The 19,204-nt window shown below is 36.0% G+C and overlaps 1 protein-coding gene across 2 annotated transcripts in view; it reads left to right on the forward strand.

Moving 5' to 3' along the window:
• Positions 1 to 3,241: 3,241 nt before the first annotated feature.
• The window catches only part of RERG (RAS like estrogen regulated growth inhibitor), a 126,450-nt gene continuing 110,487 nt past the window's right edge, over positions 3,242 to 19,204 (forward strand). For both annotated transcript variants that reach the window (XM_063076288.1, XM_063076289.1), the window contains exon 1: positions 3,242 to 3,302. In XM_063076288.1, the coding sequence (XP_062932358.1) occupies positions 3,242 to 3,302 (61 nt within the window). The remainder of the gene's footprint in view (positions 3,303 to 19,204) is intronic.

Here is a 19,204-nt window from a genome sequence, read left to right on the forward strand (position 1 = left end):
TGTTTTCAGAGCCAGAGAAGGGGCGGCCCGCAGAGAAAAGAATCTCATTCCCACGGCCAGACTCGGTTCTTTGCTTCCCTTAACAGCTGCACTTTATTTTGATGAGAGCATAAAAACAGAAGTTAGAAAAATGATTACCTTATAAAGACGCTGGCTTTCCCCCCACCCCCTACTCCCCCAAGAGGAAGTAGAAAGCATGAACCTTGATTACTACAATCTTGGGAATGATTTATTAGGAATGAAACCTTTCTTAAAATTAAAAAAAAAAAAAAATTAAATAAAGTAATTGGTGATCTAAATGTCATAGGTCTAACAGGATATAAGCTCTTCAAAGGTAGCTACTTTTGTTTGTATATGCTAGGCATAAGTGTGCAATGAATTAATGAATGCATTAATAATAATGCAGTATTCGGATGATAGCTCTTTTTCTTTTTTCTAAATTTTTCTTTAATTACTCTATCTTTAGAGAAAAAAAAAGCAACAAAACACTACACCTTTAATCTCCTAAATATTTAGGTGTGACTTTACTTTTAGCGATAGGAACTGAGAAGTTTTCATCCAAATAAAGCACTGTAAAGTAAAAAGTGAACGAACAACAACAGAACGAATGAGTTTTCTTAGATCCACGTTATGGAAGATAATTATTTTGAACATCAGAAACTTGGCAGCAGGTTATGTTTTACTGCAATTTTCGCATTTATCTTTGTCTTCCATCTTATCAAATGGAACTTTTCACATTTTCATGTGAGAAATAAAATGTTGAAGAATCTATGTCAGTTTTGTGTCATAAGGTTGACAATAACCAGCTGTATCTTGATTAGGTTATACATGGAAGAAATAACCCACACAATTTCTCTTTCTTATGTGAAATTCCTATGTCTCTGAGGCCATTTGGGAATTACTGAAATATTTGACCTGTTTTTTAAAGAATCACATTTCAGAGCTACTTTCATGTAGCATTAATCAGACAGATAATTAACTTGGATTTTATGTACACTGGAATAAACAGTTTTGCACGAAACAGCAAATTATTGTTTATACAAGCTCCAGACACTTGCATGCTCTATGTGGCAAAGAAATGCTTGTCAGCAGTGATTTTTGTTTAGAATTTATATAGTTAATATATCTTGATATATTATGCTTCTGTGATGAGACACTGAACCTTAAACCTAGGGGCCTGTTCTTAATAAATGCATATAAAATGCCAAATAATGAAGTCCTTTTATCTTTAGCCAAAAGTATGGTCAAATTACAGATGTTTAAGCTTCTGGTTTTTGTACTATTAATGACTACTATGAACTTTTTTCATTATTGGGGGTGACATAAACAATAGCTAATGTTAATGTTGACCTTTTCCTTCAGAGGAAGCTCTAGCACTTTGGAAGTCAGCAAATACAAAATTTGTTAGGTACAGGTTGATGGCTTAAATGCATAACGATAAAAACAATTACATGTTAATGTCTTTGTAGAAATACTTTTTCAAAAGGATTTTTGCTTTTTTCTTTGTCTCTTGAGAAGCTCTTTTTTAAAAACTTGTAGATGACAAAACTCTGGCAGGAGCAGTTAACACAGTTAGATATCAGATTGGTGTCTCAAAAATATCTTTACAGACTGGAAAAGTGAATGAATTGTGAAGACTGATGCAATTAAGTTTAACTTTGATAAAAGTGAAGTCTTGTATTTAGGTTTAAACCATTGATTGCAGAAGTTCCAGAAGTTCAGAGTGGGGGAGTCTGCAGTCCATGTAAAAGGTGTGAGCCTTCTTGTGAGTGGCTGTGTTACAATACAACTGTACAGCCACAGTGTACAGTTAAAAGACAATGAAAATCTCAGGGAATTTATGCTACGTCAGGTCACAACTCAAGTAGTGAAAGCAGTGGAGGCCGTGTTTTATAGTGACTAAAATGGCAAGTGTCACAGGAGAAAGCTGCATGAGGTGAAAACGGAAGGTGAGGGTCAAAAAAACATAAACAAGAAAGTACAACCCATGAAGAATGAGCAAACATGCTGGGCCTCATTTTCCTAGAAAACAGAAGCCTAGGATATGGCCAAGGTGCCTAACAGATGCCAGGCTACTTGGGTGGTTCTGAGTGAAAGAAAAAGTTGACTTATTTTGAGTTATTTCATAGAGGAAAACCAGAAAAAGTGAGAAGTCATAAGGAGACAGATTAGAGCTCAATAGAAGAAAGATAGTTCTTTTATTTGGAGGTGGCTGACTAGAAATGAAACAGCTTTCAGAGGTCATGAACCCACCTCCCATAGCGGGAAGTGGTGAATCAGGCCCAACGTGATAGACTGGTCCTAAGGAAAGATTCTTGTAATGGCTGCAGGATTGCTTTGGCTGATCCTCCAAGGTTCTTTCCAACTTTACATTCCCATGGTACTAAGAACCTAGATGTCATTCCTAAAGCACCAACCTGTATAAAATATGTTTACATTGTATGTAATGTCATTTCCCAAGTGTTAGGGTAATGCTATAAACTAATTTACTTGAGGTCATCATAGAAAAGGAATCAGAACATGGAGCATGACATTTATCTTTTGTGTACAAGGGCACTGTGTCCAGCAAGATATAAAAATATAATCTTAATGGTATATATCGATTCCTGGAAAGCGCATGTATGTTGCATGACTTGATCATGTGATATAGTGTGAACTGAGATGCAATTTAACCTTGAAATGCAAAACTGATTTGTGTTACCATGAAGCTGACTAATATGAATGCATATTATTCAACCCAAAGGGAAATAAAGAGTCCCAAAGTGACTCTCCCTATCATGTGTGTTGTACATGAGATGGATGGTAAATGCATATATTCACCTATTTCAAGTATCTATTATCAATTACTTCCAAGAAACAATGCCTTTATAAAAAAATTTCCTGAGGAAGTACTTTAGAAAATGCTATTGTATGGGAAAATGCCCATGTAGATCTAAATTCAGGTCCTGAATCAAGCATTTATCAGTTGGATAGTTTATGGCAAATTGCTATAGCCCCTTCACAGGACAGTGAGGATCAAATTAGAAAATGTTGATAAAGTGATTGGTGGCTGGCATATGGTTGATGCTTAATAGATATTAATTTATTTTCCAGTCACTTATTAATTCCCAAATCTCTTTTGTTTAAAGATCGTGGACTTTTCCAAGATTTACAATGATATGGTGAATTCAAAGGCTGGAACCAAAAAGATTTGCTCAGCTCTGTAGTTTTAACAACAGTAAATTGTCTACTAACATCCATCATGGCTAAAAGCGCAGAGGTCAAACTGGCAATATTTGGGAGAGCAGGCGTGGGCAAATCAGGTAAGATTTTTGTTGTGGTTGTTGTAATGTGTGTATGTGTTTCTTTCTTACTGCCTAGTAGGAATGGACAGGCAGGTGGTCTGCATTTCTGATATTTTCATTTGTTGCTCTTTTGGATGGAGTCTCTTTCTCTTTATGTAGAACTTTTATTTTGCATAAACAGCTGTTATATATACTTTTGCTTATTATGATAAAGTAGCTGTGCCGAAAGTGCAAGGCAATGGATATATCCTAGGTCTTGGTATTCTGAGGAAAGATATTAAACAATTGCCAAAGAAATCAGGTTGTGGACATTAAACAATGTATTTGCTCTTTCTTCTCTCTATGAAATATTGGTTCCATATCTCATTCATTTTGATATTCTCGGCCAGCAGTCCATTGTCAAGCATGTGTGACAAGCATCCAATAAATGCTTGTCGAATGAATGAATATATCTTCACCATAAACAGAATTGCATTTTTGCCCAACACTTCTACAATCGGGTGAGGACTTGTGAAAGTTTAGGAGTGCATACTCTCAAGCAAGACAGCTATTGCCAATGGCTCTGAGATGAATTTAAATTAGCAAATTCTGGCTAACAGTAACTCACAAGCGTTTTTATTCCCCACCTGAGAAAAGGTTTGATAGACCTTGAAGATTAAGGGTGAAATGGTGGAGGTGAAAAACGTACCTAATATCCAATTTGAAAAAAACATACCTCAGATTTTATCAGTAAAGAATGTTAAAGTAAATGTTACTAAACTGTCAGGGTAACGTGGCTTTTCAGAGTGTTGCCTCGGTCTCTTACGGAAAGAAAGAAGCATTGACTTTGCACACAGACCTTTGGGTTCTCAGGAAAGGACTCTAACAGGTAGTGGGTGTGTGTTCGTAGAGGGAAACCCATTTGGAAATCAGCTGGATAATCCAACGCAACAGGTAATCCACATAATCTTAAACACACACACACGATCGCCCTTTAATTCTGTGACTAACCTCTCTTTCCTAATGTGCTCTCTGGTTTAACTTCAGGAGTAATCTTCCCTATCCTTCTTCTCTCTCTTTTTTCTTTTAATTTCCTGCCACCATGCTTTTCTTCTTCTTGCTGCCTGCTCTTGCCTCTGGCAGAAACCAAGCAAGAAAAATAGATAGTTGGCCAAGCTGAGAAACTGCCAGCCTTCACAAGATTGAAAATAGTGACGCTCCTCCCTGTAAATCTCCTCAGTGTTTCCTAATGGCATGAGAACCTAATTTGTGCAGCTGGTGGAAGTATCTGGAGAAGGAGGAAGGTGTTCCAGTGAGTGAAGGACGAAGAGAAGGGGAGATGTGGGAAGGTCTGTGCTGCCAGCCATGGCCCATCTACGTCCTTGTGAGCGAAGGCTCTAGGCCTGGGGCTGGCTCTTTATTCATTCAAAACTTACCATAGGCAATAAAGAAGGGGACTTCATAAACCTTACATGATTTATTAAAATCAACTCCACATGGTTTAAACAGTTAAACATAAGAATAAAAACTCACCTGAGAGAACCACTCAGTTGTCATATGTCCATCCCGTCCCATCCTCAGTGTCTCAGAGCAAGCTGGGTACCTCCTTCTGTCAAGACTCATCCATCAGCAGGAGCTTTGACCCTAATTTCCTTTGTCTTCCCCCAAATTGCTTCAATTATTGTTTTAATTATTTCTCTCATTCTCTCTTGACCGTTTTCCCTTAAGTGTATTTTTGTCCACTGTGCTATCTTTTTCTTTTCTTCGAGCTCTTACTGTCTTTCCATGTCGATCTCTCATTTACTGCTTAATCCATGACAATCTTCCATGCTAATCATGCTACTGAAATGGCTTTTGCTAAGGTCACCACCAATCAATAAACAGCAAATCTAATGACTGTTTTTTTTTTTTTTTTCCAGTTCTGATCTTCTTAGACCTCTTTTCACCATTCAACACACCTACGTATTCTTCCCTAAAATCTCCTCCTTCTGAGGCTCCCGTGACATCACTGTCCTTGGTCTTCCTGCCATCTCTCCATTGCTCCTCACCAGCTGCTTTCATGGGCTGCTCTTCATCCGCCCGCCTCTCAAAAGTCAGGGCTTCCAGGTCTTCTCACTCCATACACTCTTCCTAGGGGTGATTCCTCACATCCAGAGCTGAAGATAACAGCTGCACATGAGGAACAAATTCTGCCGACCCCAGTTTTATTTTATGTAAAATGCAGAAATTGAAATCACTCACTAAGGCCCTTTCCAACTCTAAAATCCTATGATTCTTGATTAATGAATCTTTGGACTTGTCTCTCTATCCACCTTATATACATTCCACCATTTGTCTTTATTTTTATTTAGGTGAAAATGACATTGGTAGACTACGTGCTTTGACAGCTGCCTTTTTGTCTATCATCTACAGACAGGCAGTTTTCCTATTTCAACTTTAGACTGTTTTCCTGAGACCTGTAACCATAACTTACATATAAAAAGTAGCACTGATTTGATTTATGCATGGTAGATGATTCTGAGACTGTTTCCCATAGTTCGGTGAAAACAATTTCAGGCCACTTTATATCTATCGGTTTTTGAAAATAGACTGTAGAAACATTGAAATCATATTTATTCTAATTCTTTGTAAAGATGGCTATCTGATGTCTCCACTTATTCATTGTAGCACACATTCACCTTTTGATTGTAAAGACTGTATCAGTCCTATAAGTAGCTTTTGCTTTTTTTTGAGTCTGCAAGAAATTATACCTGTTGGAATGTAACTGCATTTCCTCACTTACTCAGATGCCTCCCAAGGCTGGCCGTGATCTTCCCCCGTGCCTACACAATCTAATTCTCTCCAAGCACCCAGCCTGGGAAGTGCCCCTAAGAGAACCAGCTTGAGATTTTGGAGTTGTAGAAACTGAGCGTCTTTGATTTGACTTGGGTCTGTGTGAATTATTTCAGAGGCTTCAAGTCTCACTTACCCCCTCTACTTTTCCACACATACTCAATACCAAATTGGAAATTGGGGTAAATAAGAACCATCTGCTTGCAGAGGGTATACAGCTTGGAGCATAAGCTCTGGAGTCAAACCGTTACTTTTGACTCCCAGTTTCTACCTTTTGTTAGCTGTGTGAACTTGGCAACTTTAGCAAGTTACTTCTCAATTTCTTCAACTATGAAAAACATATAATAGTGCTTATCTCAGTTATTGTTAGGATCGAGTGAAATTCATGCAGGTATTTTAGAATAGCACCATGCACATAGCAAATTCTCAGGTATTAGCTTCTATTATTATAATTTTTTGAGGTATGCTTATTTTCATTTGTGAATTCTCTAGTGAAAACATATAATCAAAGATATAGCTACATTCAAGTGGGAATTTTGGTTTTCACTAAAATTCAGAAAGCTTATATATAAGGTAAAAATTCTGTATCCCTACCTCACATACCTTTAACACACACACACACACACACACACACACACACACACACACACACACACACACACACACACACAGACACACACACTTTCTCTGTTTCTCTCACTTTCTTGAACCCAAAGTCTGATTAATGTTGAGTATAGGTTGCCCACTGACAATACTTCCCGTAGTTTATACTTAATCCATCTTGGAAAAAATAGCCAGAAATATGTTAGAGTCATCAATAAACTAACACCCTTGAATTTGAAAATGCTTCTGGTATGTGGTAGATGGCTTCCTCAGCCCAGATAATAGAGGGAGTAGATAGACTCTTTTTGTTTAAAACATTTAGCATTAACCAAAACTTTTTGATTGACAGGCTGACCACAGAAGTGTTAGCAGGAGCAAAATTTAATAGTGTGTTAATTACTAACAAGCACATGTGAGGGGTGTGTGTGTGCCTGTGCATGTGTATAATATGTATATGGCAGTATTTACATCATCTGTTGTACTGGCAGGATAGGCTTAGGGACAGCATGGTGAGCACTGTGGGGTGACTGCAAAGTGTAGGGCCATGATTTCCTAGCCCTTTCCATCTTCTGCCCCAGCAGGGTAAACATTTACCTTCACTGGCTAAGGGTAAATCACTAATAATGTGGCATGCAGGGCACAGATTTCTTTACTTGTGTGCATCGGCCTGCAAGTAATTAAAGCAATAAGACTTGCCAATAAACCTTGAATACTCACATTTTTATTTAATTGCTTCCTGTATTAATATTATTCAAATTAGGTAAGTGTGGGAGGGGCTGATAGAAAAACAACTAAAATTTTAAGTTTAGTTTCACAGTTGACATCCTCATTTTAGATTTGAAATATTGCGTGCCATAGCTGAATATACTTCTTGAAAGGGCTAGTCTCAAAGTTAAGTGAGTAATGTGATCCTGCAATTCAAAAACCAATTGATGCACTCATCCATGAAGGCTTAAGTTCATAGACTCTGATTACTGGGCTATAAATTGGGTGCCAAATGCAAAGAACCTCGTGATATTTTTTGCCTTGGCACAAAGAGAAGTGATTTATTTTTCCCTCCTCTTTCTTGTTCCCGCCTGTTTTTATCTCTTTCTTTTATAAAGAAGTTGTTAAAAGCTTTTTTCATTTTATTTTCAAGTTGGGCAGGAACCGTTCTGATTTTAAATGTGACTTTTCCATTAAGTATCAAAAACTGCTTTAAAATATATGTGTACTTTATGGCTAGAATGTTTATGAGGTCTCATATGTATTAAATAAAAAACAACAATGTCAATCGCATCTTGGGTAGGTCAGTTTCCTTGTGCTATAGAACTAACCTTTTGTGTTTTAGAACTTCTCTACTTAAGTAGCTTAAGTATATACACAGGTCTTTCCCTTCCGTCAGACTTAATGGTGTAGTTTCATGCTTTTTGAACATTGTCATCTGAGCACTTCTGATAGAAGTAGAGAAGGACCTGGGGTATTTGGGGTATGTAAGCATCTCATAATCATGTAATTATTTTGCATGTTTTATTAATTGTGTGAAATGTGTGCAAAATTTAATACTAATTCATGATATGTCTATGTGTGTTTGAATATAAAATCAATTTCCCCCAAACCTGTGACTAACATGGACTCTTCAGGAAGATAAAATAAATTTATGTGTGGCTCCAATAACACCAAGGCTTCTGGTCCAGTTTGAGGACCACAGGTTTGAGAAATAGCCTTGGCTGTGCAAACCACATGAAAGTGAACCCTGAAAACAGCTCTGTACCCCAGTTTTTACCTACTAAAGTCCCAGTCAGCTCTTCAAGTTTTGGTGCATTAATGTTTTATTCTAAAAAAAATTTTTTCACCATCAATTGTTTTTTTTGTTTTATTTTATTTTTAATTGACAAATAATAATTGTATATATTATGGGGTACAATATGATGTTTCAATACATGTATACATTATGGAGTGATTAAATCAGGCTAGTTAACATATCTCTCACATCAAGTATTTATCATTTCTTTGTGGTGAGAACATTTAAAATCCTCCGTTATAGCTATTTTGAAGTGTGCAGTACATTGTTATTGACTATAGTCATCATGCTGTGCAATAGAAACTTTGTACTCTTTGACCCACATCTCCCCTTTCCCCATCTCTCCCCACCACCAGTCTCTGGTAACCACCATTCCACTCACTGCTTTTATGAGTTTGACATTTTTGGATTCCACCTGTAAGTGAGATCATAAGGTATTTGTCTCTTTGGGCCTGGCTTATTTCATGTAGCAAAATGTTCTCTGTGTTCACCCATGTTTTGCAAATGACAGACTTTCCTGATTTTTCAAGGCTGGATAGTATTCCATTGTGTATATATACCACATTTCTTAAATCCACTTGTCTGTTGATGGGCACTTTGGTTGTTTCCATATCTTATTTACTGTGAATAATGCTGCAATGAACATGGGAATTCAGACGTAAGATTATATAATCTTAATTACAAGTTTTCTGAAAATATTATGCAAGGTAAGAAGAGACACAGACTTTGTTTCCCTCTTCCCAGGTGAGTGCAGAACTTGCATGCTGCTGGAAATGTGTGTGTGTGTGTGTGTGTGTGTGTGTGTGTGTGTGTGTGAAGAAGCTTCTCCTCGTTGGTTTTTGAAGTTGAAGGATTACCAGAAATGAAGTCCATTGGTTCTCTGTGTAGTTGGTGGTTAGAGGAATAATTGAAATTATTAAAAAATTAATAATTTTTTAAAGGGCTGGGCCAAAGGAGGGTAAGTGGCCTTGAGACAAGTTTGGGTGAGGGTAGAAAAAATAGCCTTTCTGTTGTCATAAAATAAGCTGATATAGTTATCTGTGGCTTTCAAGTGTTTATATCTTTATTTAACTGCAAAGAGAGAAAAGCAAAAGGAGGCAAATGGCCTGGATGAGTTGATTGCCATTTGTTTTTTCCACCCGAAGAGCAATAAAAGAGTGTTTGTAAATTGCAGGTGGAGACCTATGGATATGTATAAAATCCTTTCTTGCTTGCCCAGGAAGAAAAGCAAAGATGAGGTATGTGCTTAAGAGAGCTTAGGAAAAGAAAAGAAAAAAAATTAAAATCAATTGTTTATTGATGGGTGGTTAAACACTTTATAGGTTGGCCAAATGACCAATTCTTAGTTAAAGCTTTTTAAAAATTATTTTTAGAAAAATGTAATTAGGAAGGAAATAATACCGGAAAACAAAACAAAACAAAATCAAAGCCCTGCTTTTTCCTATTGGAGTATATGAAGGTAGTTCAAAATGTTCATGGAAAGGGTCTTATTTAGTTCTCTTTTCCCATGAACTTTTTGAGATATCCTTGTACTGTTAAAATTTAATTGTCCCTTATTTTTAGGTGATGGATAATTCATTCATTGAAATATTGTTTCTGTAGTTAAATAGCAGCCATTTATCAGTTCCATTTTGATCTTGGCTTGTTTTCCTGGCAACTGACAAGGACTAACTTAAAGGAGAATGAAGAAAATTCTAAATCATCCTTGTAATTCCCCTTTTTATTCTTGGTATTTCTCCAACTTATGGGTTTGGGGGAATCAGCCAAATTTTCAAGGTGGTACTGGCCTTGATGCCAAAATTCCAGTGCAAACGCATCTCTGTTGCTACAGCTACCTTTGAAAATTGATGTGGTTTCAGGAAAACAGCCATAATTTCTTTCATCCCGTGAAAAATAAAAGTTGTTACATTATATAGGCAAGGCAGCTGAAATAGGTAATGTCAGCATGAATAAACAAATATGTAAAGCTTATATACATATATATGAGAGATACAGATAAGAGAGATTCCCAGCTAGATCATCCAGTTCATTGGTGCCACAGCCAAGTCTAGAATTCCAGTTTGTGACTATGCGAGGCTCTTGCAACTTTGCTACTAAATGTTTTCATTTTGGGTCTTCTAGTACTATTCCACAACCTCTCAAACATTTTATAGTAGAAAATCAGATGATCTTAGAATTTTATAATATGAAACCTGTAGAAACTGATGAGTTGTTTTCATGAGAAATTTCTAGTAATTAATGAATAACCAATGCATGGCAAAGCCCTCTGGGAGTACCAGGTATGTTGTCAATAAATATAGCCAAGATTCTCAACAACCTGTGTATATAAGAAAGTTCCCCTGTAATGCAGTATTCCATTTCTTACAGCCTTGGATCGAGTGTAAAGAAACCAATTAACCGTCTTTTGCTAAAGAATAAGTTTCTCAGTGTTATCCAGATAGCCTTATGTTGCACTATGTCCTGTCAATTTGATCTAATTTAAAAAAAACACACAGCTGACTGTAAGGTTTTGGATTTAAACCTCAGTTTCATTCCATCTGTGTCTCATTTTATTCATTTGTCCAATGATACATTCACCTACTTTTCTTTTTTTTCCCCCCACAATTATGCAGGTAGAATAAAATGAAATTACGGCAATGAAGATACTTTGAAAAATTACAAGTCTGGTACAAATGTGGGTTTAATACTAAGTTTCTCTTATTATTGAAATCCACCCAGTTCTTCCCTTTCACTTTCTTGACCTCAGTGTTTGGAAAAGCAGTATGGGGAGTTCTCTGGCTGTCCATGGCTGGAGGCAGATGAAGACGCTCACTGCAGCAGTTGGCTACTAATGTTCTTCCGTGGAGTACAGAACAGGCAGGACTGCTACAGACTATCGAGAGGTTGTAGTTTCTATGCCTTAGGAATTTGCAGTTTCAAATATGTGAAATGAACAGACATTAAGTTAATTATTTTTAGGGTTGGTATGAAAGGGGGGAGTCAAGAGGTGAGGAATGTTTAGGAAAATATCTTAGACATGCTCTATTGGAGAAGGAAACATTGCATGGTATAGAATTTTTTTGGTAATTAAATCTTATTCTTACTAAAAGTTAAAGTTTTAAAAATTTTAATATTTTTGATAGATTTCTCAAACACTATATGTGTGAATATATATTTCCTTGCAATCTTAAAATATATGTATATTTGTTATTTCAATTATTCATTCAACAATTATCAGTTGAGCACCAATTTTGTGTTCTACAAGGCTAGTCTGGTACCCTGCACATAGTACAGGATCCATATATGTTCCAAAAAAGCAGAGCAGTAGCTGCTTTTGCTCAACATTATATCCATAGAGCCTCGCACAGTGTTTGATACATACTAGGTCTTAATGAATAAATTGAGTTAGACTATGTGGTCTAGTTTGACACAAATGTTTTATAATTGTATGAAGAGGCATCTATTTCAAATGGTCTCCTTATTATGGACAAAGTGGTTTTCTTGCCTGTACTTGAATGTTTCCAATGACAGGAATGCAACGTGACTGGAAATAGACCATTCCATCCTTGCACAACTGTATCAGTCAGGGTTCCCCAGAGAAACAGAACCAATACCATATTCTCTCTCTCTCTCTCTCTCTCTCTCTCCTCTCTCTCTCTCTCCCTCTCTCTCTTTCTCCCTCTCTCTCTCTCTCCTCTCTCTCTCTCCCTCTCTCTCTCTCTCTCTCCCTCTCTCTCTCTCTCTCTCTCTCTCACACACACACACACACACACTTTCTTCTTCCCTTCCTTCCTTCCTTCCTTCCATCCATCCGTCCATCCATCTCCCATCATTGTGGCGGCTGGCAAGACTGAAATCTGTAGAGTGGGCTGGCAGGCTGGAACGCAGGTAGGAGTTAATGTTGCAATCTTGAAGCAGAATTTCTTCTACTCCAGGAAACCTCAGTTTTTGCACTTAAATCCTTCCAGTAATTGGATGAGTCCCACCCACATTATCAAGGGCAATCTTTACTTAAGGTCTACCAATGGTAGAGGTTAACCTCATCTATAAACTGCCTCTTGTTAACCCCTACATTAGTGTGTGATTGAATAAATGGATGCTATAGCCCAGCCAAATTGACACATGAAGCTATCACATCTTCCTGTTTGTTACTTTACCTTCTTTGGAACCAAAGGCTTTTCTCATTGGCTTTAAATTTATCCCTTTACTGGGCTGGAGCCAGCAAATCCAGACCTTGGGAAACTTTATGAGGTAAAGGGGGAAAAACTAGATGAAGGGGGATTAAAAGAAATTTAAGAGACAACTGACATAGCAACCAATGCAACAAGTAGAACTTGTTTGAATCCTGATGTAAACAAATCAATCTTAAGAAAGAAAGAGGGAGGGGGAGAGAAGAAATTTAATGTTTGATTATATTAAGGAATTATTATTGATTTTTAAAATGTGATTATATACTGCGGTTATATCTTTTACAAAACAATTCTTATCTTTTAGAGATACATACTGAAATATGTACAGACGAATGCTATGATACTGAGATTTACTCTCAATAATCCAGGGGGAAGACAGAAAGCGGCTGGGGAGTATATATAAGATAAGATTGCCCATGAGTTGTTGATTGGTGTGGCCAGATTTATTGCATATGTATTAAATTTTTCATAGTAAAAAGTTAAAAAATAAAAAGTAAACATATATATTGTATTGATACTACTTGCTACCAGTAATATAAGTTCTTTTGATTTTACACAAAAAGTTGACCGAACTTATAAAATTAATGGTTGTGATAGTAAGATTTAAAAAAATGAAAAGATTGTGATAGACTACAAACTATATTTTATATATACCACATTCTGTTTATTCATTCATCCATTGATAGTCATTTGGGTTATTTTCACCTTTTGGCTATTGTGAATAATGCTGCTGTGGACATTAGTGGACAACCACCTGGTCAAGTCCCTGCTAATATTTTATATCTTTTAAAATTCCAAGAAATTTGGGTAATGACTTAATGTACAATTTTGAGTTTCCCTTGTAATCAAAATCTTCAGTGAGATGTTGAGAATGAATTACTTTTAATGTTGTAATTTGTATTACTCATCAGGAATGGATAGTAGTCATTGTATAAGAATTTTTTCCAAAAGGAAAAATAAATAAATAAAATTATCCCCTTAGAGCATGATAAATCCCTCTTTCTTATGAGAGCCCTTCACTTAGCTGAAGATAGCTAGCATGCCTGAGTCCTTTCTTCCATAGTCTAGTTACAAACAGTCATTTCATTTACCCCACAGAGATCATAGTTTCTGGTTACAACATCCTCCTCCCTGATCCACTCTACTCGCACAGTTCATCAAATGTGGGGCCTGGAAATGAATGCAGACATTTCAGATGTAGTTTGTACAGAACAGATCAGAGCACAACTGTGGTTTTGCTTCTAGACACTTCTGCTAAGGCATCCTAAGATCACTAGATCACTGTTGGTTTCAGGGTGATAGTGGACACAATGTTGGCTCATGAGGGGAGTTTATTTCCAATGAAGGCCTTTTTTTTTTTTTTTTTTTTTTTGGTTATTTTAATGTATGCTATTGCTGAACCAAATCTTCTTAAACCTATACCTGAGTAGTGTGTGTATATTTAATCCAGGTGTAGAAGTTTCTTTTCATCCTCTTAAATATTTTGTTAGATTTAATCAATATTTCTCTTAGGAGCCTTTTGGATCCAGCATACGTGTGTATCATCCTCTCCACTTTCTGTCATCTGGAAATATGTTTGTTTTGGAACATTATAGGCCCTTGACGCTCTCATTGAATCATAGAATTTTTTACTTTGGTATTATTTAGCTCAATGAAATGATGAAAAATCCCAATGAAATTATATCATTTTTTGGATAACTTATAGCTAGTTAAGAAAACATAGGTATTTGGCTCATAGTATAGGGACATTAACACCATAACACATTACTTTCATGTTCATTAAATAATTTCTCTTTAGGAGATATGCCATAAAAAAGGTGAGCTGGGAAGAAGCATTACGGTTATAATCTCTTGTTTAATATCGTATTTTACATTTGTGTTTCAGTCTCAGATATTTGTCTTAGGACTGAAGGTACATGGGGGTTAAACTTATGGTCTAGGACAATGACACCAAATTTTCTACTGACAGAAGCTTAGTAGACCACATAGGAATGGAACCCATAACCTTGAGCTTATTAACACCGTGCTTCCTTACAGTTAAGTTTTATGTAGAATCAAATTAAAGCAATATAGTTATTCTTTCCCCAATATTCGGACAAAGTGATTTTAAGTTACTCTTTGACAGTGGCATTTATAAAACTTATGCAATGGTAGTGTAGAAAGAACTGCAGTGTGGAGAAAAGTTCCTAAGTTTCCACTGTTTTAGGTACAAAGATAACATCTTTTTGTTAATGATGCATTTCCTGTTTTTAAAACCTTTCAAAAAGTTCTCACTTGTTTTAGCCATGTGGCAGTAAATGAAGAGGTGAAGCCAAACATCAAAAAAATAAGAATAAGAAATTGTGAATATTTATTTGTCTGAAAAGTGCTTGACTTCTTTTTGCATTAAGAACCTTATAAATTGCAACTGAACCTTCCAACTGAGCCAGCTTTCTAGTCATTGGCACCACACCTTGAGTCAGATGTTTTCAAGGAAGACTTAGCCGCACATGGCAGTATGAATAATGGTTATCTGTTTTACTGCCTGGGACTTTTTTCCATTCCAATAGTTTGTATCTTTAATCTATTTTTAGCAGTGTTCCAAAAGCAGTGAAATCAGGAGCACAGTATATTAAATACATGTATCCCAAAATTTAACCCATGATTACGTATATCTCCCATTTACCAATTTACAAATATTTATGAACATCCCACTATTTTCTGGACTCTTCCATCCACTCCTCCATTTCCCCCACCATAAGCCCAATAAAATGCCAGTATTTGTGGGGGAAGCCCAAATAACTATATAAGACTGTCTTTGTCCTCAGGGACCATCGTGTTTTGTTGGGTATGTATATCTTACAATTAGAAATCGCCTATTGATAGTTTGCATTCAGCAGGAAGAATGATTTATACAAATTTTTTCTTGAAATATTTTTAGATAATTGTACAGAGTTACAAGACTAATACATGGAGTTCTTGTATACCCTTCACCTAGTTTTTCCCATTGATAACATCTCACAGCCACAATACATTATCAATTCAGGAAATTGACATAGACGCAATGCCTATTGTATGACATGCATACAACTAAGCTACAGATCTTAGAATAATTGATTTTTGACTCAGTTCAGGCCTATTTGAGGAGACAGCTTGGAAGGGATAGAGAAAGGGAGACTTGGAGAAAGGCTAGAGCTCATAATGAATTTTCAAAAGATGAAATCCAACAAGATACTTATTCTTAGAAATTTGTATCGGAGGTATGTGCTGTTTAGCTGTTTAGATCATACATAAGACAATGCTTTAGCTGTATAACTCAGGCCATAAATGCTACAGAAATTAATGGGAGGAAGAGAAATCAATTGGAAATATTTGAGGAGAACTTTAGGAAGGCAGTGAGCTTAAAATACTGTAGGCTCGGTGGGATTTTATGGTGAGGAGTGAAACAGCTTTCCCCCTTATTTTTTATATTTCAAAATTATGATATTTTCTTCACAATAATTCACATATGACATTGATGTTGGAATTAGAAGGGGAAAAAGACCAATGTTGTGAAGCTTTTCCTCTTTGTTTTCTTCTAGGGGTTTTACAGTTTCAGGTTATACATTTAAGTCTTTAATCTGTTTGACTTGATTTTTTGTATTAGTACAAGATAGGGGTCCAGTTTCATCCTTTGTATATGGATATGCAGTTTTTCCTGCACCAATTGTTGAAGAGACTACCCTTTCCCTTTTGTGTATTCTTGGTGCCCTTGTTGAAGATAAGTTGACCATACACAAGGGTACTTCAAAAAAGTTCATGCAAAAAATAGAATTAAAAGATAATATAAATCTTTCCATGAACTTTTTGAAGTACCCCATATGTGTGGGTTTATATCTGGACTCTCTAATCTGATCCATTGTTCTGTGTGTCTGTTTTTATGTTAATACCATACTGTTCTGATTACTATGGCATTATAATATAGTTTGAAATCAGGAAATGTGATGATTCCAGCTTTATTCTTCTTATTCAAAATTGCTTTGGCTATTCTGGGTCTTTTGTTGTTCCATATACATTTTAGGATTTTTTTTCTATTTGTATAAGAAATGCTATTGGAGTTTTGGTGGGAATAGCATTGAGTCTGTAGATTGCTTTGTATAGTATAGACATCTTGACAATATAAGTCTTCCAATCCATGAACATGGAATGTCTTTCCATTTATTTGTGCCTTCATTAATTTCTTTCATCAATGTATTACAGTTTTCAGTGTACAAGTCTTTCACTTCCTTGGTTAAGTTTATTCCTAAGTATTTTTATTCTTTTTGATGCTATTGTAAATAGGATTGTTTTCTTAAGTTCTCTTTTTGATAATTGGTTGTTAGTACATAGAAATGCAAGTATTTTTTTTAAGTTATAAGTTATACCCTATATCTTTACTGATTTTGTTTATTACTTCTAAAGTCCTTTTTTTTTTTTTTTGGTGGAGTCTTTAGGGTTTTCTATGCAAAGAATCATGTCATCTGCAAACAGAGATAATTTTATTTCTTCCTTTCTGATTTGTATGTTTTTTCTTTCTTTCTTTTTTTTCTTTTAACCTAATTACCATGGCTAGGACTTCCAGTACTATGTTGTGTAGAAGAGGTAAGAATGGATATCCTTGTCTTGTTCCTGATGTTAGAGAAAGAGCTGTTGGTTTTTCACTGTTGAGTATGCTGTTAGCTTTGGGCTTGCCATATACGGTCTTTATTATGTTGAGGTGCATCCTTTCTATACCTACTTTGTTTAGTGTTTAACGATTTCATGGATATGACCCAGAAAGCACAGGCAACAAGAGCAGAAACAGACATGTGACTACATCAATCTAAAAAACTTCTTCACGGCAAAGGAAACAATCAACAGAGTAAAAAGGCACTTCAAAGAATGGGAGAAAATATTTGCAAACCATATGTTTTAGAAGGAGTTAATTTCCAAAATATATAAAGAACTCTTACAACTCAATAGCAAAAGAACAAATAACCCAGTTACAAAATGAGCAAAGGACTTGAATAGACATTTTTCCAATATTGGCATACAATGGCCAACAGGTATATGAAAAGGTGCTTAACATCACTAATCATTGGGAAAATGCAAATCAAAACCACAATGATATATTACCTCACACCTGTTAGAATGGCTATTATATAAAAAACAACAATAACAAAAGATAGCAAATGTTGGCAAGGATGTGGAGAAATTGGAACCATTGTATACGCTTGGTAAAAATGTAAAATGGTGCAACCACTGTGGAAAACAGTATAAAGGTTTCTCAAAAAATTAAAAATAATACTACCACATGATCTAGCAATCCCACTCCTGGGTATATATCCAAAAGAAATGAAATGAGGATCTTAAAGAGATATCTGCACTCCCGTGTTCACTGCAGCATTATTCACAATAACCAAGCTATGGAAACAACTCAAATCTTCATTGACAAGTGAATGCATAAAGAAAATGTGATGTAATGTGTGTGTGTGTGTGAGTGTGTGTGTGTGAGTGTGTGTGTGTGTGTGTGTGTGTGTGTGTGTGTACAGGAGTATTACTCATCCTTAAAAAAGAAGGCAACTCTACGATTTGCAACAACATGGATGGGCCCGGGAGACATTATGCTAAGTAAAATAAGTTAATCACGGAAGGACAAATATTGCATGATTCCACTTATGAGGTACACGAAATGTTAAACTTATAGGATTAAAAAATAGAATGATGGTTGTCAGGGATGGCAGTAAGGGGAAACAGGGAGTTGTTTAATGGGTATAAAGTTACAGTTATTTAAGGTGAATAAGTTCTGGCTGTCTTCTTTACAACATAATGCCTTTAGTTCACAATATAGTATTGCAAGCTTTAAAATTTATTAAAAGGGTAGATCTCACATTAAGTGTTTTTAACGTGCACACACACGTGCACACACATGGAAAAGAGACACAAGGAAACTTTTGGAGGTGATGGATATTTTTATTACCTTAATCGTGGTGACTGTATATGGGTGTATGCATATGTCCAAATGCATCTAATTGTAAACATTAAATACATTTTTTTTGTATATTAATTTCACTTCAACAAAGCTGTAAAAAAGAAGAAGGGGAAATAGGACAACAGTGATAAAAGAAAGGGATAGGAACTAAATGATGGTTAGGAAGGGATAGGGGCTTTTGGGATCTTGCTGATTCAGTTACATGAAAGCCCCTTTTTAAGCTTTGCAGAGCTCATGCATCAATCCTACTTCCCTTCAGTGGCAGAAGCAGGGATTTGGAATCAGACAGATCATCTATTAACTTCATGAGTGGTAAACTTCCTTAGCTTTGGTGAGCCCTAGGGTCTCCTATTCAGTAAAATGCTGATGAAAATAGCCTTCTTATATTAGGGCCATTGTGGACCCAAATCAAATGAGATGCAATAATAATTCACAATCATAAAAATTAGCATATGTTTGTATATCATTTACTAAAAGCCAACCACTGCTATAGGACTTATACATGTATAAACTCATAGTCATTTCAACTACTCCATGCATGCACCTTATTCTCATCCCTTCGTTACAGATGAGGAGCTTGAGATGA

Source organism: Cynocephalus volans, chromosome 12 (genome assembly GCF_027409185.1).
Source record: "Cynocephalus volans isolate mCynVol1 chromosome 12, mCynVol1.pri, whole genome shotgun sequence".
NCBI classification, from domain to species: domain Eukaryota; kingdom Metazoa; phylum Chordata; class Mammalia; order Dermoptera; family Cynocephalidae; genus Cynocephalus; species Cynocephalus volans.